Below are 20,725 nucleotides of genomic sequence, written 5' to 3'. Positions count from 1 at the left end.
GATGGCGGCCGGTCCTGTATCTCTGTTGTATCGAGTTGATTGCGGAAAGCCCCGCCCCTCCATGGTGTACTCTGAAGACAACATACCTCTCCTTTAATCTCCTGTACCTTTTTACCACAATACCCCCCCCCACCTCCCCCCCCCCGATTCTGGCTATGATTAAGAACAGAGAGACAACGTGAGATAGGGGTCCTGCTCACTCACGCCCGCACACCCAGGCACCGCTGCTTGTACATGTAGTGTGTGCTTATTGGTTGTGGGTGTTTGATTGTGCGTGATGTTGTGGTTGCTTTAGTGTTGAGCAAAGCTTACCCACCTGGATTCTCCATTCAGGGAGAGCTGAATATATTCAGATGCTACCCCAACGACGGAGTGTTTGTGTGTGTGTGTGTGTGTGTTTGTGTGCTCTCAGCATAATCTTGTGTACAAACGAGCACTGACAGAACCATGGCTTTAAAGTCGTGTCAGGATAACTGTGCTTCAGATGTTGGGCCCGGTTGGTTCGCCCCCACTCTACCGCGTTCGCCAAAGATTTTCAATTTAACAGAACGTCGAGAAGCGCTTCCCCAAAGAAACGTTCTCCGCGAGGAAGAGGACCGCAGCAGGGGGTTATTTTTAAACCTTTCGCAGCCAGCTCTTGGAGTGTGTCCGTTCGAGTTTTTAGTAATTTCATGGTCAATTGCATTATCATCTTGTGTCGAAGGGAACATTTATTAAGAGAGGGAGACAAAAAAATAAAACCGCGCCCTAACTTCAACAGGACCGTGACCACCAGCCTGCCCTTCTCCTTGAAGAACGGTAGTTATTAACGGTGGCCATCTTCCAAGGTTGTCAATTACTTTTGGGGGGGCTTTCAGTGGGACCCCCGCCCTCAGTAGGAGAGAGGAAGAGGAAACCCTCTCTCTGTGTGACTGCTTTCAGAATATTTAATCGGTTTCTTAGGTTATCTCGGTCCGAAACCTAGACTTAATCTTAACAGAATAAATCAAAGTAGTGTGGAAATTCGGAGGAAGGGAGGGGGGGTTGCTAATCTCATCGATGTTGAGGAACGGTTTTGCATATTAGCTCTTTGATGCGTTCAGGTTTCCAGGTTGGTTCAGTTTTCAGTTGGGTTTTTTGCGAGTGCAAAGAACCCGGGTCTGCTCTAGAGGGGTTGATTTTACCGTCCACACAGACACGCACACACACACACGCACACACACACGCACGCACACGCACACCTTCCAAATGTCTATTCCAATACGTGACAGCATTCCACAATGAAAATTCATCATCAATTTCGAGTAGAAACCAGACACTGAAATCAAACAACAGTGATGTCATCAATCCCCGACGCACTCACGCACCCACGCAGTCACACCCGCCGGCACGAATCCGAACCAATCGGGAACGACGATTGCAACAACAACAAGCCGTCCCCTGACGTTTGGAATTTTTTGTTCCTTATTATACAGACCGCCTCAAGTTATCTCTGCCTGACGTTTTAATATTCCTGCATTCCGGATGAGTTTACCCAAGGACGAGGCTCCGCCGCCGCGCGTCAAAGCTGCCTCCGTTTACGAGGCGGTGGCTGCGTTCTCCGGCGTTCGCACGGCGCCAAAATCCTCACATCTCGACGCGCCTCTGAAATACTAATCGCAGCCTGAGGGGGTACTCCTTCTCCGGGGAGCGACACCAAACGATACAACGCTCTCCCTGGAAGAAGTGAGTGGGGGGGGGAGGGAGGGAACGTGTGCGTGTGTTTTCACCGTCTGATGCCACAGACACACAGGCACGCACATGCAGACGATCTTGGATCAGCCGGAGAAGGTTCAAGTCAAATCGGTCGACTGGCTTGCCTCTATTGGACAGGATACTGAATCTCTCTCCCTCCCTGTCTCTCTAGTTCTCCTGTCTCTCTCCCTCTATCTCCCTCTCTCTGTCGGCCTTTGACTGTGTTCATCTCTGTCCCCAAAGCAGGAGTTGACTTTGTTATTATAAATGTTTCAACATACTTTGTATCTCGTTTTTCTTATTCGATAGAGACTGTGTAAAACACACAGACACACACACACACACACACACTCGTGTAGCTGTAAGATTAACACAACGCAAAACTCAAACAAACATGGCGCACTCCCCCGAAAAACCAACCGTTACGGGTCAGACGAAAGTTCGTTAACAAAATGCATTGTGGGTAAATGGGGGCGGGGGCGGAATCAACGTCACTTTTTAGTAAGAAGATGAAAAACGAGGAGAGAGGAATGTGGTAATGTATAAAACACGACGTGGGACACAGAGTCCCATGGAATGGAGTGAAATGCACGGCAGGAGAATGAGAATGTCTTAGAAGCGTGGGTTCGATCCTGTCATTTTTTTTGTTTTGTCGCCCCTCTGGAATATTCTGTACAGTAATGTGTTGACCCCCCCCCTCTACGCCCACTAGTCAGTAGTTGCTTTTTTGTTTAGCTGGGGGGGGAAGGGGCTCCTCAGACGAATACAGCACAGCCCACCAAAAACAAAGGAAATATCGGTTGTCCATTTTGGCAAAGTCCAGCTCTCTCCGCACTCAGCGTAAGGATTGTTCCGGATCCCGTGTGAGAATGCCGTCAAACAGTCTCACGGGGCGTCCAGTGGATCTCTAGGCTCTCTGGGAGAGTCCAGTGGATCCATTGATTGGATCTCTAGTGAAAGAAGTCCAGGTTTTCTTCCCGTCGCTCCCAGCACTGTGACCGTTCAGCCTCAACACTGTCGATACCGCTCCATCAATTGTCCCGTGTCAAAAGTGTGTTTTTTAAGTCTAAGCTCCTTTCCGCTTTGACGCTTTCCCGTTCAAAGATGTCACCACTCCGTCATTACCTCGTCGTTATGTTTTTGTTTTTCGTGTTTATTTTGAATAATTTTTACCCCCTTCGCGAATCCTCTTCGGTTTCGGTATCAACTCCACAAAAACGAAAAACAAATCCTTGTTTCAATAATTTTCTCCGACATTAATGTTTCGGTTGTACTCTTTAGATACAGATCATGAATTCACCCGTGGGTTTTACACGCACACACATCCACAGAATAAAAAATAAATGTACCCTCGGAAAGAAAATACACATTTCGCCAACCGGGAGGGACTTCCGATGAATCGACGAATAAACGCACGGAACAGTCCTGTCTGTTGGTTGGTAAGTTTCCGATGTCCTTTTTTCCCTGTTTTTTTTTTTTACTGAAAAGTTCAAAGTCGGTCGCGGCATATCTTTCCCGAACCCGGTAAGGTAACTGTATGTGTTTGTGTGTGTTTGTTTTGGGGATGGTATTGTGTGGGTGTCAGGAAGGACGAAGAGGAAGAGGAGGAGGCGGTGGGGTCGGGAGGCAGGGAGGAGGAGTTTGTATTTCTGGGTGGGGGGGGCGGTTTTTCCATTTAGTCGTTTTGGCGAGTTGGCGTAGTTAGCGTAGTTAGCTTGGTTAGCTTAGCTCTCCCCTTCCCCCGGCCCTTCTAGCAGACGGTGCCGTTCTCCTGTCGGGTCTTGGGGCAGGTGGAGCGCGGGATGGGCTGCACGGACGGCGCCAGGGTGCAGAAGAAGCCGGCGATGAGCGTCAGGCCCAGGCCACCCCAGGCACAGAACATGGACCAGCCGTAGCCGTGGCCGATGTCGTCGGGCAGCCCGTACAGGTAGCGCGGGTAGCGGGACAGCTCGAAGTTGATGCCCGCCACGCAGGTGCACAGCGAGATGATGCAGAAGGTCCCTGGGGAGACGGGGAGAGGGGGGAGGGGGAGAGCAGGGTCACATGACGCACGCAAGACTCATACACGTGTTCTCGTGTGCACTTGTGTAAATACACTTCTGTGTGTGTGTGTGTGTGTGTGTGTGTTTTTGTATGCATGTGTGTACGTGTGTGTTCTTGTATGTGTGTGTGTGTGTTCTTGTATGTGCGTGCGTGTGTGTGTTCTTGTATGTTTGTGGTTTTGGTATGAGAGAGAGAGAGAAGTAAATTCTAAAAAGGATGACCAAAAAAGGGACGAAAACTCGAAAGGCGAAAAGGTAAATAACACAAATAGTCGCTAAAAACAAAACTCATAAATAATTGTAAGGGGCTGTGGGTACGATTTAAGCTTTGCTGTATTCTCTTGTTGTGCTAGATACGGCCTCGCCATCCGTCAGCTGCTCGGGAGTGAGATGCTCTGTGAGAATATCTATTTCGGGCTTGGCTGCGCCTGCCTCCGTGTGAGCCTGTTTAGAGTTGAGACTGCTCCCGGGTTGGTTTCTGACCATTAGGGCATCTCCTCCTCCCTGATTGGTTCGGAGGATTCAGCTCGCCTGTCAATCACATGCTCGTGAAACGCAACAACTCAGTGATGCAAAAACCTAGGGAGGGAGGGAGGGGAGCTGAGATGGGAGCGATGGTTCTGTTGTGGCTCACTTTCAAAAATCTTGCTCTCTCCTGCTCTCTCTTGTCTCTTTAGTCTAACATCAGACCGGCTTCAACAGAAGTGACATTCACAACTACACTCGACAGACTACAGGTGACACCCTGACTGAGGTGCAGTGTGATATGAGTCAGGGAAGCGCTAGGCTGAGACGCCTAATGAGACACAGGTGTTACAAATCAGTCTGATTGGGGAACAGCTTCCTCTGAAGGACCGCGGTAGGCCTGTGTCTCGTTACGGAGCCACCCACTGGCTGCACTCTTTGGCTGGCGTTCCTTTGGTGCTGTTTATAATTTTGGTTTTCTTATTTTCCGCCAAACAATTTTAATCTTTCATGTCGGCCGCAGCTTGTCCTGTCTCCAGGAAGCAGCTCAACCGCGGCTAGTTCCTGTATATCTTAAGGGCCGATGAGTTTTAAACTGATTTCCTTACGGTTACGTGGCTCAAGCCGACTACGTCTAAATTTAGCCTTCTGCTTCTGCATCATGTGACCCGGGGACACAGTCACGTGATCACGCGCGGCCGCGGTGTCCGATCACGATTCCTGCCCCCACTTCCATTACCAAACACCAGGGGCTTTTATTTTGTAATTGCTTGCTCATTATACAACCAAAGGGCATGGCTGTAATCCGGAGCCAGACTTAATTGAGGCCCAGCATGCCTCCTCTAGCGATGCAAGGGGCTGCACAGAACGAAGAGGACTAACACGAAGGGTGAAGTCTGTCTAGGTACGTGTGTGTGTGTATGTGTGTGTGCGCGCCTGTCGTGCATGTGCGTTATTGTGTGCGTGTGTGTGCGTGTGTGTGAGCGATTTAATCACATTATTTAGTTTTTTCTATCTAATGAGCTTCTACTCAAATCAAGCAGCCAATAAGTTGAACTGCCCACGACACAGAAACTCTTCTCTTTCTGAAACAGAGGAGGCCTGTGGTACAAACCACCGAAAACCATTCAGAAAAAAAAACAAGGTAACATTTTTAATTCACCATAAAATGATAAATGTAGATAGGGCGCATCCATTTATTTTTGACTGAGAATTAACTTAATGTAATGTTCTGTAAAATTAAATGGTATGGGATTACTTATTAGGAATAACACCTTGTGATTAATCATCTCATTTTCCAGGGATTACTCACCGACGATAACACATTAAAAGCACAATTAGACAAAACGTTTAAACACCAAAAAAACAATTATATTAGCTTTTCTCTAAACTCCCTAAACAGTCGCTTGACAAAGTCCTCCCTCTACATTCCCATAGATTCCCATTTACTCCCCCATTGACTCCCTTTACTCCCCCATTGAAGAGTCCCATTGACTCCCTTTACTCCCCCATTGACTCCCTTTACTCCCCCATTGAAGAGTCCCATTGACTCCCTTTACTCCCCCATTGACTCCCTTTACTCCCCCATTGAAGAGTCCCATTGACTCCCCCATTGACTCCCTTTACTCCCCCATTGAAGAGTACCATTGACTCCCTTTACTCCCCCATTGACTCCCTTTACTCCCCCATTGACTCCCTTCACTCCCCCATTGACTCCCTTTACTCCCCCATGGACCTGCTGTACGTCTCACCTCCCTTCAGGAAGAGCAGTCCCTCCCTCTACATTCCTATTGACTCCCTTTACTCCCCCATTGAAGAGTCCCATTGACTCCCTTTGCTCCCCCATTGACTCCCTTTGCTCCTCCATTGAAGAGTCCCATTGGCTCCCTTCACTCCCCCATTGACTCCCTTCACTCCCCCATTGACTCCCTTTGCTCCCCCATTGGCTCCCTTCACTCCCCCATTGACTCCCTTCACTCCCCCATTGACTCCCTTTGCTCCCCCATTGACTCCCTTTACCCCCCCATTGGGGAGTCCCATTGACTCCCTTCACTCCCCCATTTCCTCCCTTCACTCCCCCATTGACCGGCTGTGCGTCTCACCTCCCATCAGGAAGAGCAGCCCGGCCACGTACTGCATGAGGCCGCGGTCCCAGCAGCAGCCCAGCACGCCGATGCCCCAGCCGAACAGAATGATGGCCACCGCCATGCCCATGAAGCCCGCCGTCATCCTCCGCAGGTCTGCAGGGAGAGGGGACGCACACACGTTAAAGGTCTGCATCTAGAGGGGACGCACACACATTAAAGGTCTGCAGGTAGAGGGGACGCACACACGTTAAAGGGCTGCAGGTAGAGGGCACGCACACACGTTAAAGGTCTGCAGGTAGAGGGGACGCACACACGTTAAAGGTCTGCATCTAGAGGGGACGCACACACGTTAAAGGTCTGCAGGTAGAGGGGACGCACACACGTTAAAGGTCTGCAGGGAGAGGGGACGCACACACGTTAAAGGTCTGCAGGTAGAGGGGACGCACACACGTTAAAGGTCTGCATCTAGAGGGGACGCACACACGTTAAAGGTCTGCAGGGAGAGGGCACGCACACACGTTAAAGGTCTGCAGGTAGAGGGCACGCACACACGTTAAAGGTCTGCAGGTAGAGGGCACGCACACACGTTAAAGGTCTGCAGGTAGAGGGGACGCACACACGTTAAAGGTCTGCAGGTAGAGGGGACGCACACACGTTAAAGGTCTGCAGGTAGAGGGCACGCACACACGTTAAAGGTCTGCAGGTAGAGGGGACGCACACACGTTAAAGGTCTGCAGGTAGAGGGCACGCACACACGTTAAAGGTCTGCAGGTAGAGGGGACGCACACACGTTAAAGGTCTGCAGGTAGAGGGGACGCACACACGTTAAAGGTCTGCAGGTAGAGGGGACGCACACACATTAAAGGTCTGCAGGTAGAGGGGACGCACACACGTTAAAGGTCTGCAGGTAGAGGGGACGCACACACGTTAAAGGTCTGCAGGTAGAGGGGACGCACACACGTTAAAGGTCTGCAGGTAGAGGGGACGCACGTTAAAGGTCTGCAGGTAGAGGGCACGCACACACGTTAAAGGTCGTTTCAGCGACGATAGGCCGACGCATGAATGATCTCATTCATCTGATCTTTCCTCACGATCCGTTAGCTGCCCGTCCAAAAAAACACGTCTCTGTAGGCAGCCTGTGCCCCGAGATCGAACACAAAAACAAATGGTACTACCGACCACTGAAAACCAAAAAGAAATAGTATTCCGACCAATCAAAGACGTGTGGGTGGGGTTTTGCACTGCGTTGATGATAGTTTGTACTGGATGCACGAAACACGGAAGGGAGGGGCGAGCGTGCGGTCGCGCGCACACACACACACACACACACACACACACACACACACACACACACACACACACACACACACACACACACACACACACACACACACACACACACACACACACACGCACGCACGCACGCATTAACATTGAAATTTAAATTCAGGGTGTTTAGCAGAAACTTTTATCCGAAGCGACTTACAATAAGTGCATTGTCAGAAGAAAGAGAAACGACAATATCTATCACTCTCGGTGAGAACGTTCATAGAACCAAGTGACACACACACACACACACACACACACACACACACACACACACACACACACACACACACACACACACACACACACACACACACAGTATATATGTATACACACATCTCAAGAGGTACCGTTTTTATTTTGTCAGGATCAGAGGTCAGGACTCAGGACCCGAGCGACAATCACTTAAAAACACAAACCTCTCCTCTTCCAGTGACTGGCTGACAAAACGAGGTTGAAAGTAGATTGTATTATGGAAATGGAATTACATATTGTACAAAATATTGTATAAGTGTCTCTGGGATACGATGGAACGTTTATTTTATTGAACAAGAGTCACAGAAATGCCAAATGTAAAGGGTTGCCAACCCCTGGGCTAGATTATAATTGTATTTTCTTCCCGGTAGTAACTATATTAATCTTGATTGGCAGGCGATCTCTAGGGGCGTGAAACAAGACGGAAGGTCAGTCTCTAGTATCCATTGCTACTCTCTTCAATGGGTTTGAACCACGACTAAACTAATCCTATGCCATTTCCTCTTAACGTACCATGACTGTCTGTAGTAGCACATCAAAGCCCATTCCATCCACTTTCTGTCCAATGCTCTTATCACGGATATATGAAGTTGCTACCGGCTGATGTATAGCCAGTATTTACAGTCAACGTTACATTAATGATGCTTGAAATTTGGAGCTTCGTTTTGATTTAGAAAGCCAGAATACGAAATGCGAAAAATTTCTTTCCCTCGCCCTCCAGTTTAGCAGAGAAGTGTAGGAATTATGAGTTATAAAGATTGGGTCTTTACGACCCTCAGGGATGTAGAAATGACGAGCCATAAAGATCATATCTTTACAACCCCTCGAGAATGCAGAAATGATGAGTTATGATGATTGTATCTCGCCGACTCATGACACCTCCATTCCTCTTGCGAGAATAACCTATCACACTCGACGGCGTGTGAAACACAGTCTCAACGACTCCGCCAACTTTGCAACGTAAACGCCGGAATGCTTGGAAATCAATAAAAGCGCATCCGTGTTCTTCCACGTCCGCGTTGGACACACCACGTCGTAGGCAACTGATTTGCTTGACGAAAACCCTCATCATTTCAACACACTCCCCCCCCCCCCCCCCCCCCGAACCCAGCCAACTGCTAGCTGGCATCGTTGGCACAATCGGATTAGCACAGACAATCCATGCAAACCACATTACACCATTCTCGTCAAGACCGCGACGGCGATGGATGTGTTTTTCCAATCGCAGATTAGCAGTTTAAAATGGACGAGGGAAGGTTTCTGTTCTCCCCCTTAAACCATTTTCGAGAGAGAGAGAGAGAGAGAGAGAGCGAGAGAGCGAGAGAGAGAGCCCCCTCCACATTCCCTTGGCTGCGGTGACAGGGGGGTGAGAGTGAATGTTATTCCTCTTTAATTCGCACATCTGTCCTCCGCGCGGCCGCTAACCGTCTGTCGCGCTGGGGAGGCGACGGAGGCTGGGATGAGACGAGACGGGGGGCGAGGTGGCGCCCGCGGGAAAGCAGAGCGCCGATTTCTACGCCACGTGGGTCCCCTTGTCGTCACCGCACAAGGGGGGGATCGAGGCGACAGTTGTAAGGGTCGGGAGGGCGGGGGGGGGGAAGAGCCAAGGGCTTGCTAGCATGTTGGACGGTAATGACGAGCACACGCGACGAGGAGCAGAGCCTGAGGCTTAAACCCCCCCCCCCCCCCGACTCCCAAAACTCCTCCTCGCCATCATCATCATCATCGTCATCCTCTTCATCATCATCATCCTCTTCCTCCCTCTCCTCCTCCTCCTCCTCTTCCTCCCTCTCCTCCTCTTCCTCCCTCTCCTCCTCCTCCTCCTCCTCCTCCTCCTCCTCCTCCTCCTCCCCCATTTAGATATTAATCTGAAGTGAGCCACACTTTGCCCCCCGGGGTATAATAACTAACGTAATGCGGGGCGAGGTGGGGACGGGGCAGAATACTTGCCCTGGGTAACACTCTGAGATAATGAGCCCAAAACGCGGATGGGTCCACACGCGCGGGACGAAGGTGTGTCATAAGATGCTGCTATGCTACTGTACACTAGAAGATACACCTACATTTAGATTTACATTTAGCAGACGCTTTTATCCAAAGCGTCTTACAATAAGTACATTTGTCATAAGAAGTGAAACAATAATATACCGCTATCGGTACACTAAAGATGTTCAAAGAAACAAGTGCCAAGCACTAACAATCACAAGGCTAACCCATTCCCTGTATACAGCAGTGAAAGCTAGCTACTGCAGCACAATTAAGCACGATGAATTAATACAAAAGTAAGTACAGTAAGTGCGTACATTAAGTCCGTACCTACATATAATAGTGGGAGGGAGGGACTGGATGGCTCAGCAGAGTCTAGGTGAACTCTGAACAGGTGAGTTTTGAGCTACCTAAAAGAAGAAAAAGCTATACTGTATATTCCACATGTTATGTAACGCACACTTGTGGGTAGGATTTATCCTAAATGCACCACAGGGGACTGAGAGCTAGGCGATATTGTATAATCTAGCATTAACAAGTTATACTAATGCCCGCTGGTAGGTGTAGCTAAAAGACCCAGCGGGGGATTAGCTATTATTATTCTAAGCCTCCCGTGACGCAATCGTTTATCAGAGAGACGTACGTTTATCAAATCCACGGACGGTGTAAATGTGTCCTTCACCGCCTTGACAAGATGACACCTCTGCGCCCGCTGAGACCCCCCCCCCCCCCCTACTGAGCGTAGCTTACCCAAACTGCCCCCAGCGTTTGTCAGGCTTAAAGTGTCTACTTCCTGCAAGGAAAGCGGTTTTTTTGTGTGTTTTTTTTTTCCGTTTTTTTTGACAGATCTTGAGGGGCCGATTCACGCCCTGAGAGCTGGTGCGCAACCGCCTGTCAGGACGCGTGTCACTCAGGGACTGTAACCACGGAAACCTATGACCTGTACAGTGGGGGCCATTTGCATGCTGGGAAACACTGGCCACTTCTCCTCCGGCTCTTGGCTGCCACAGCAGCAGCGGCAGCATTGAGTCACAGAGAGATGGTCGAGAATAGCCACGATGTCTGTCGGAGACGTCATGCACTAGGCAGTCATATGCTCTTACAGGCGCTGTTTTTTCTATCCCCTGACAGAATGAATTAGCATTGATTAACATTGTCTGGCAAAACTCAGAGCCACTCTCGTTATTAAATGTGATTTTTCTTTAAATATTTTTAGAGAAGTGATTCAGGCGATCTCTTGATTTGTATGGTCTGTTCGACTCCTGCTGTGTTGGTCAAGTCTGTTCATAAGATCGCGGCCTTCTGACGCACGGATGATGAAGGATCCACTTGTATTGTTTTATTTATACACAGACATCTGAGTAGCTTGCGTAGGTTTCACCATGCCATGATCCCACAGAGTGAGTAGCCTGGAGGAGCCAGGTCAGGGTATATACCCTCTCGAGAAAATGCCGAATGAATATTCAACGAATGATAACAACAGAATAACATTCATGACTGTAAAGTAAACTTTTCCATGACACAACATTGCGGAGGAAAAGAATTCTGCGATGGCAAACACAAGGTGAACCAGTCACCCGTGAATGCAACATTAAATGACAAACATTCACCGCGATCCAACAAGGTATTCAACCACGGTCGGTACAGTCGAAGGAATACACAGTCCACCACCGGCACATTGTGTGCAACGTGAGGCTTTGCTATAATTGCGAATATCTCAGCCGTTCCGTGGAGTATTTCTCCTTCAAGAAAAAAAAAAAAAAGCAATGCATTGCGGTCAACTCTCTCGACGCGAGGTAGGTGGGCTTACCGCGCGCTCACGGGACGTGCGGATCAGTGCCGCAGCCTTTCCAATCACTCAAGTCAGAGGGAGGCTTGGAACAGAAATATTGGAGCATGAAATGCTCTGTCTGTCTCTATCTCCCCACAGCTAGTCGGGGCAGATACGGAGGAGGAGGTGGTGCTGGTGGTGTTGGAGGGGGGGGTGGGGAGAGAGCAGGTGCTGGTGTCAGCAGTTCTCTGACACACTCGTTTTTAAATGGAGGAGGAGGTGGTGGTGGTGGTGGTGGAGAAAACAGTTTTTTCCCCTTAGTTTTTGGCACGAGTTTCTGCTGTGTAGGATATTATTTAAGTGACGGGGTTGAAATATATAAACTAAATGTTTGCGTTGACACCAGGGTTTGATTCAGCGCCATTTGTGAGGTCACAACTCCATCAATTATTTAGGTACCGTTTGATGAACGAGATTGGGTTATTCTGTCCAAGGGAAAACTCTCTGGGAAATCCGTCCAGCAGTTAAAACAGCTCAAGTGTTGAAGGCTCCTTTCATCCGGGGGTAGCAATTAAATTACAGTATGCTATCGTCTATTTTTAGAACTCCAACACTTTCAGATTAAATTGACCGAGGGCTTAAGTTCATCCGGGCGGTGCTTTTGTACGACACTGCTTTCATCCTGACCTGAACCGTGATGAGCTGGAACAGGGATGCGGAGTAGATTCCAAAAAAATCAATCCTAAATTCCACCCTATTGATTCCTGTTATTGATTCTCACAGCAAACTGAATCAAATGGAGTCCGAATTGAGCCCTCAGGACCTCATAGAGAACCTCAAAGAAGCGGTTCAATGTAAATTGTTTTAATTAGGTATGATTCATCTGTGTTGATGCTTTTGATTATGGTGGACGGATGGACCACTGGTTAGGAACCACGGGTCATTGGTTTGTAACGGGAGCAACATGGCTTACAACTATCATTAAGAAGTCAATAAATAGGCTCCTCCTTGAGCACATGTGCTTTGAAAATCTGGTTGGCATTTCCCTTGTTTTTCAAGATTCCACAATTTCGAAGTTGGATGCAACTCCAACACCAATAACTTTGTAATCATAGCTTCAACTATTCTCAGGTTTAGTATTCTGCCGGGCCCTGAACGCAAACATGAGGGATACTTTACCCTGGGTAGCACTGGGAATGGGGGGGACACAAACACCATTAAAACAGTCCCAGCGTTGGATTTGTGGTCTGATTAACTATTTAGAACTGATGATACAGCAGACAATTATGTTGGATCGGTTCGAGATATACTGCATATATTCACACACACACAAATCGAATTTGGTCGAAGTTGTATAACTGTTACACAACCACCGTGTCGAATGACCCACTGTTGGGCAGTTGTGGAAGAAACACAAAACAGTGTTCATCTTCACGTCAACATGCGCACACGCTCAAGTTTTGGCTTCTACTAACGCACACATGTACTGCCACGCCCCCCCGTCACAGATCAAGTCAGGGGTTAAGTTGGAGTTAAGGCTGTGCCGTCCATGCGAGGCGCGATGCTCCGATGGCGTTGCCCCCTCCCCCTTCGGCCATTCCTTCCGCACTGCGTTCAGGTGTTTCTACAGGCGACCGGGCGTCGCCCGACTCCGTCAGAGCACCGGGCGGGAACGCTCTGTTTAGTAACCCGACACGCGGCGGCGAGATGGTCGTCTCTTAGCTCCGAGCTGTCTCTCACCTGCCTCGCCCCGGTCTACCGATCGCCCGCCCGCCCCTCTCCCCTCTCTCTCTCTCTCTCTCTCCGTCCAGCTCTTAAACATCTCTTAAACCGACCTCACCATCCCACCGTGTTATCTCGACCACGGTGTGTTCCCGTTTTGATTTATTAACGTGCTCCTTGCTATTTATTGTGGATTTATCAACATAGCATATGTAGACAAGGCCTAGTCCTCAGCACAGCGACCAGGGTTCAAGGCCTAGTCCTCAGCACAGCGGCCAGGGTTCGATTCCTGCCCGTGGTCCTTTGCTTCATGTCTTCCCCCTCTTATCTCTCACACCTTCCCGTCTTACTCTACAAATTTACTCTACGATCTATGAGACAATGTTGTTAGTTATAGTATGTCTAGGGTTGTGCGCACTGTAGTGGATCTAGCCAACCTCTTGAATGTTGGGAGCTGTAGTTTATCTTTGGTTGTGCCTCGTTGATGTAGCCTGGGGGTTGAACGTTGGGTATTGGGAGTTGTAGTTTATAATGTTTGTGCCTAGTTGATCTATCCTAAGAGATGACTGTTGTGTGTTGTGAGTTTTAGTATATCTTTGGTTTTGCATCGTTGATCCAGCCTGGGGAATGAATGTTGTGTGTTGGGAGTTGTAGTCTGTTGTCGGTTGTGCCTCGTTGATCTAGCCTTCGAGATAAATGTTGTTTGTTGTGAGTCCTGGTACAACTATCTTTGTGCCTGGTTGATCGAGCCTAAGATGAACGTTGTTTGTCGTGAGTTAAAGTGCCTCGTCGGCTGTGCCTCGTGGATCCAGCCTAAGATAAATTGTTGTTTTTCCCGTGAGTTTTCTGTGGAGAACCGAAGGGGAGTCCCTCCCTTCTTGTGCTCGTCAGTGCGTGCACCTCGATCCCCCCGTGGACACACGCGCGCCTCATAACAAACGTCGGAAAGTCAGTTTACCACGACGCGTCACCTAGCAACACCTCGCGCTACGCGGGCGCGGGTTTCACGATTTTTTTCCCCCAGAACGGTGACTCACCAACACTCCCCGGCATCGCCTGCTGCCCCCCCCCACCCCCATTGCCCCCCCCCCCACACACACACAGTTTCTCCCATTAATGATTAACTTTGTCGACAGAGAGTCAAATTATGAAACACCTGGCGACCGACTTATTTAATAGTTCCGTAAGGTGAGCCGTTAGCGTAGCGTAGCTAACGTAGCGTAGCTAACGTAGCGTAGCTAACGTAGCGTAGCTAACGTAGCGTAGCACCCGGCCTGACCCACAGTAGCACGGCGGCGTGTGCTGGTAGCCGGTCGCCCCCACAAAACCCCCCCCCCCCCCCCCCCCCCCCGCTCTGAACGAGGAGGCCCATATGGCTGCCATGAGGTGGAGGAGGGAGAGGAGGAGGAGGAAGAGGAGGGGGAAGAGGAGGGGGAGGTGGAGGAGGAAGAGGAAGAGGAGGGGGAGATGGAGAAGGAGGAGGGGGAGATGGAGGATGAGATGGAGGAGGAGGAAGAGGAGGGGGAGGAGGAGGATGATGATCAGAGGGAGAAGGAGGAGGAGGGGGGGGGATGGAGGAGGAGGAGGAGGAGGAGGGGGAGGAGGAGGAGGAGGGGGAGATGGAGGAGGAGGAGGATGAGGAGGAGGAGGAGGGGGAGGAGGAGGAGGAGGATGATGATCAGAGGGAGGAGGAGGAGATGGAGAAGGAGGAGGAGGAGGAGGAGGACAAACAGTGAGAGATGAAAACTCGCCGTGCGTGAAATCCGTGCTGTTTCATTTTTTTCCTTCTTCGTCTTGCTGGTAACCCATGGCGACAAGTGAACTCGGAGCCTTCGATACAACCATATTATTTGACATAAACTACTTACGAAACGGAGGGGGAGGGAGATGGCGACGTTCCTGATTGGCTGAGAGGCCGAAGTGTCGCCACATATGTAGGCGCCATATGATAATTGGACCGGTGGCGGATCAAAACAGCAACGATAACAGCCCGAAACCCGCACAAATAACTAATGGGGCTCCTTTTCTAAAATAAATCCTCGTTTTAGATCTAAAACAACACCATATGTCATCTTGTGCGGATGATATATTTGTGTAACCGAATGTGTGTTTTACAATTGATGCTAATCACAACCAGAGTACCAGGCTCGGCTTGTTTGAGCACTCTTTGGGCGGTGAAGTGTGTCTGGTGTTTACTGTGTACTGTTCACTTCTTAATGTTTAGTGTTTAACGTTTAGGGCTTAGTGTTCAAACAGAAAGATGGGGTCGTGAGTATCCTGAATAATTATGAGACTATGTAAATTAAACATGTTGTGTGTATTGCATTATTACACACACACACGCACGCGCGCACGTGCGCACGCACAGCTTGTTATGTTATATTTGGTGTTATTACTTTTATGTATGGACCAATCATCTAAATTAGGCCGTTAGACATTGTCAGCCATCAATCGCTTCATCGCTACGCACACACACACACACACACACACACACACACACACACACACACACACACACACACACACACACACACACACACACACGTTAATGCGAATAAAACACTCGCAGCTCGAATGCAAACGCCGTACAATACGTGTGTGATTAGCGGAGGCTCGGAGCGCGATCCAGGCGACAGCCTTGCGCCGCTCAAAGAAACAGAAGAAAGTGTAATTGTGCACACGGTTCGCCTCCTCTCTCTTCTCTCCCCCGGCCTGGTGGGGGAGAGGGGGGTGGGGGGGGGACAGAAGCCAATATGGATCCTGTATGTTGAGTTTGTAGCGTACATACGGCGGGACCCGCCGTATGTACGCTACAAACTCAACATACAGGATCCATATTGGCTTCAGGACGCGGTTCAGAGTCTGCCTTCCTTCAGCCGGTTCATGAATTAATTATTTGCCCGTTGTCTGCGACTCGAGCAAACCTGGCATTAAAACGCAGAAACAATCATAAAGTGGAAAAGACAATAGATGGTACGGTTGTGCGGGAATGCATAAAGAACAATTTAACGTTGGGGGGAACGACAGACGGACAATGCATTAAGAGAAACGCACAACAGCGCGTAGAAACGGCTGTGATTGCTGTGGGTGCCTTTGAACGGCTGGTTTGTTGACTGTTTCTGGTGGGCGGCAGGCTGGCCTCCTATCTCCCGGAACATTCTCTCCGGGTTAATGGGCTCTATTGTCACCGCCGCCGCCTTGGTTAATTATGTTTCCCGTGCCGTGGGACCCGCGACCCAATGAGAGAAAAGCCTTTTTGTGACGGCATGGAATTAAAAGTTGGGATTTTCCTACATTTGGTAGAAGAAGGAGGGGCTGTGATGAAGGGGGAGGGGGGGGGGGACGGGGGGGACGGGGGGGTCGAGGTGAAGACATCCGCTAACGAGTTCCAGATCGATAAGTTGTGTTTCCGTGGCTTCTCTCGGCCAGAGAGAGAGAGAGAGAGAGAGAGAGAGAGAGAGAGAGAGAGAGAGAGAGAGAGAGAGAGAGAGAGAGAGAGAGAGAGAGAGAGAGAGAGAGAGAGAGAGAGAGAGAGAGAGAGAGAGAGAGAGAGAGAGAGAGAGAGAGAGAGAGAGAGAGAGAGAGAGAGAGCTACTGTAGTGGCACGACTGCCGAGTGTTCCCTGACCGGGGTGTGTGTGTGTGGGTAGGGGGGCAGCAGCTTGACTCATACGGTGACTAAGTGCTTGTGGCGGGTGTGCCTCGGCGAAAAATGAGTTAGCATGGCGGCGTGTTAGCGAGGAGGGTGGTAGTTGGGGGAGGGGGGGGAGGAGGAGGGAGGGGGGGAGGAGAGGCTCCGTGAGCGGTCGGGGATTCTGCTGACATTTCATTGCTCTAAATCTTGCGGTCTGTGTCAAAGAGTTTGGGCGGCAGCCGCAGCTAGCCCCAGGGTGTGTGTGTGTGTGTGTGTGTGTGTGTGTGTGTGTGTGTGTGTGTGTGTGTGTGTGTGTGTGTGTGTGTGTGTGTGTGTGTGTGTGTGTGTGTGTGTGTGTGTGTGTGTGTGTGTGTGTGCGGGGGGGGGGGGGGGGGTTAATTGAATTAGCCCATATCAACTGCCACCGGGGTGAAAACAATGGAGAGAGAGAGAGAGAGAGAGAGAGAGAGAGAGAGAGAGAGAGAGAGAGAGAGAGAGAGAGAGAGAGAGAGAGAGAGAGAGAGAGAGAGAGAGAGAGAGAGAGAGAGAGAGAGAGAGAGAGACTCGCTGACACCCAGGGCGGGGGGGTTGGGGGAGCTGTCACTCAGAGACCGGTTCCTTCCAGGGGTAAAAGCACCGCGGGCAACGGTTGGGGTTGGCGGGGGTAAAGTCTGACAAGACGGCTGGCATACGGGAGCCGGCTACCACAAATGGCACGCTCTTATCAGCTGTCTGTCAGCGTCTCCACGGCGACAGGGTCACATGACCACTCGGCCCGACACACACACACACACACTCAAAGTGTTTAAGGGGTGCCTCGATCAACCTTTGATACCGGCGACCGATTAAGGGTTAGAACGCAATTAAAATAAGACTCGCTCCGTCAATCGTTTGTTGCCGTAGTAATAGCAGTTTGAATTTCTACGTCGTATTTTTTAGATTTGAGGATTAACCGATAAACGGAGAGGTGCTATCGAAGTGAAGCCTGGTTCCATTCAGATAACAGCCTCGCTCATGAAGCAGTTTTCTTTGACCTTTAAGTACGCGGAAAACGTGTGAACCTTTTGAATTCCACCAGTACACTTAAGTCGCCTGATCCGATTGGCCAGACTCTTCCTAGCCCCGCCCAGCACCTCAAACGTGACTGCGTTCCGACGGCCTGCAGTGACTCAGCGATATTTCGCGTCAACACTTTTAATATAATAACTTTGGTAGTCTTTCAACCGGGGCCTCAGACGCCTCTTTGCGGCACGAGTTCGACACGATTAACAAAACCTCCTCCAACTCCTCAGAAGTGCCGACGAACAGACTTCAGCCTCGACGCTGAACAGAGGCGGAAAGGGTTAAGAATATAAAAGAAGGAGCAGGAGATTGAGGGGGGAAGGAGATGGCTCTCGGTACTTTATAACTCGGCTCTCCAGTCAGGGAAATGAGAGTGTCACATCATTTGGAGGAGATGTGTGGAGAAAGAGAGGGAGAGTGAGAGAGAGAGAGAGAATCGAAGGAGCTTAGGCAGAGATAAAAGGCCGAGAGAGGGGGACGAGAGACAGGGAGAATGACAGAGAGAGAGAGAGAGGGTTTTAAAAAGAGCGGAAATGAACAGGACATGTTGTGAGATAATGCGCCGTGAATTCCAGCGGCTGAGAGACTCACGCTTCCTTTTCTCTCTCTCTCTCTCTCCCTCTCTCACTCTCTGCTTATCTCTCTCCCTCCCTCATCTCACTATCTCTCTCTCTATTGCTCTCTCTCCCTCCATCTGTTTCTCAAATAGTGTGTGTGAAACCAATAAGCCAAGAAGCACACACACGCACGCACACACACACACACACACACACACACACACACACACACACACACACACACACACACACACACACACACACACACACACACGGAAAGCAACTGTTAGCTCCAAACAACCAAAATATCGTGTGTGTGTGTGTGTGTGTGGCTGTGTGCGCGTGTGTGTGTGTGTGTGTGTGTGTGTGTGTCTGTGTGTGTCTGTGTGTGTGTGTGACACTAGTGTTACTCTCCGTGTGAGCGGTGTTGACAGATCTGCGGCCTCTGTACGAGTCATCACATCCCCCCCCCACCCCACCCCTGGCCCCCGGCGTGTTGGGGGCCAAGTGATCTGAACCGCAGTATGGGGAGGGGGGGGGGGGAGGGAGAGTGAGAGGGAAGGAGGGAGGGAGGGGGGGATGGATGAAGGGCAGGCGGGAGGGAGGGAGACGGAGGGAGGGAGATTCGAGGAAATGGATTGAGGGAGGGAGGGAGGGAGGGAGGGAGGGAGTGGGGAGGGATGGAGGTAGATGGAAAGAAGAGAGGTAATGGAGGGAGGGAGGGAGGTATAATGAAGGGAGGGAGAGGGAGGGAGAAGGGGGGAGGGAGGGAGGGAGATAGGAGGAAGGGAGGAGAGGAAATGAGTGTGTGAGAGGGAGGGAGGGAGGGAGAAATTCATGAAGGGACGGAGGGAGGGAGGGATAGAAGGGAAGGGAGGAAATGGTGGGAGAGAGGGAGGAAGAAACAGAGGGAGGGAGGGGAGGGAGGTGACACGCTGTCAGACACACTCCCGGACGTGTCAGAGGGCAGTACTTGAAAACTTACCCGTCGGTGGACGGCACACAGACGGGTCTAAAGAGAGTGGACCCTGTGTGTGTGTGTGTGTGTGTGTGTGTGTGTGTGTGTGTGTGTGTGTGTGTGTGTGTGTGTGCCCACACACACACACACACACACACACGCACACACAGAGTCCGGCGTGCGTGCGTGCGCGCTCACTCGCGTGCGATGGATAAAGCCAGAGGAAGTGCTCCTTGGAATCGATCGGCCCGTTCGCCCTTTGCAGGCGCGAGACTTTTCAACACGCGCTAGCCGCGACGATCCCCCGGCAGATATCCAGAGGATGGAAAGCGTTCTTTCCTGGTGCACGGCGCCGCTCTTATCTCCGTACCAGCGTCTCATTTCGAGGTCAGCGTCGAGAAGGGAACAGCCGGCGAGAAATTGCCGCGCGCGTGTGCGTCTGAAGTGTTTTTTTGTGCAGTTTGATAGCAGAAGGGGGCGGGAGGAAAATATACGATAAACACAAAGAAATGTGTGCTTTTTGAGAAGTTTATTGTCGCTTTCCATGACCCGAGGTCTTGCATTTTATTTTTAGCGTCTTTGCAATGTTTTCAACATTTATCCGACTTATCTATGACTTCCTACCGGCTTGCGCTTCATTTTTGGCGCTTCAACATTTATCGCCCTTTTTTTCCGACGTCCTTAATTCATGATTCATTAAGGGACCCTTATCGTAAAGTGTTACCCTGATAAAGCACTCCTCCTCCCTGATTCCACTTTCATCATCAATCTTCATCATCATCATCATGACAGACCATTTCCTCGGGGGAGAGACAACTGGCACCGCAGCAAGGCTAACGCAGCTCAAAGCTAGCCTAGGGTCAGAGCCTAGGCGAGGAATAAAAAAATAGAAGAACTATTTAGTTTGGGTTTACTTTTTGGACAGTGGCCGAACAAGGAGGCTGTAAAACTATTCTCTCTTGCTTGCTCGCTCTCTCTCTCCATCTCTCTCGTTCTCTCCCTCTCGTTCTCGCCCTCTCTCTCTTTCTTACTCTCTCTCTCCTTCTCTCTCTCTCTCGCTCTTGCTCTCTCTCTCTCTCTCTCTCTCTCTCCCTCCTTCTCTCTCTCTCTCGCTCTCGCTCGCTCTCGTTCTCTCTCTCTCTCTGTCG

The 20,725-nt window shown here is 50.2% G+C and overlaps 1 protein-coding gene across 1 annotated transcript in view; it reads right to left on the bottom strand.

Annotated features, from left to right (window-relative positions):
- Window positions 1–195: 195 nt before the first annotated feature.
- tmem178bb (transmembrane protein 178Bb) overlaps window positions 196–20,725 on the bottom strand; it is a 38,915-nt gene continuing 18,385 nt past the window's right edge. The window contains exons 2-3 of the mRNA XM_056587602.1: window positions 6,323–6,460; window positions 196–3,714 (exon numbers count right to left, since the gene is read on the bottom strand). Coding sequence (XP_056443577.1) covers window positions 3,464–3,714; window positions 6,323–6,460 — 389 coding nt within the window. The 3' untranslated portion in view covers window positions 196–3,463. The remainder of the gene's footprint in view (window positions 3,715–6,322; window positions 6,461–20,725) is intronic.

Source organism: Gadus chalcogrammus, chromosome 4, assembly GCF_026213295.1.
Source record: "Gadus chalcogrammus isolate NIFS_2021 chromosome 4, NIFS_Gcha_1.0, whole genome shotgun sequence".
In the NCBI taxonomy this organism is placed as follows: Eukaryota; Metazoa; Chordata; class Actinopteri; order Gadiformes; family Gadidae; genus Gadus; species Gadus chalcogrammus.
Note: the sequence above shows the minus strand (reverse complement) of the source record. Positions and strands in the feature narration are given on the sequence as shown.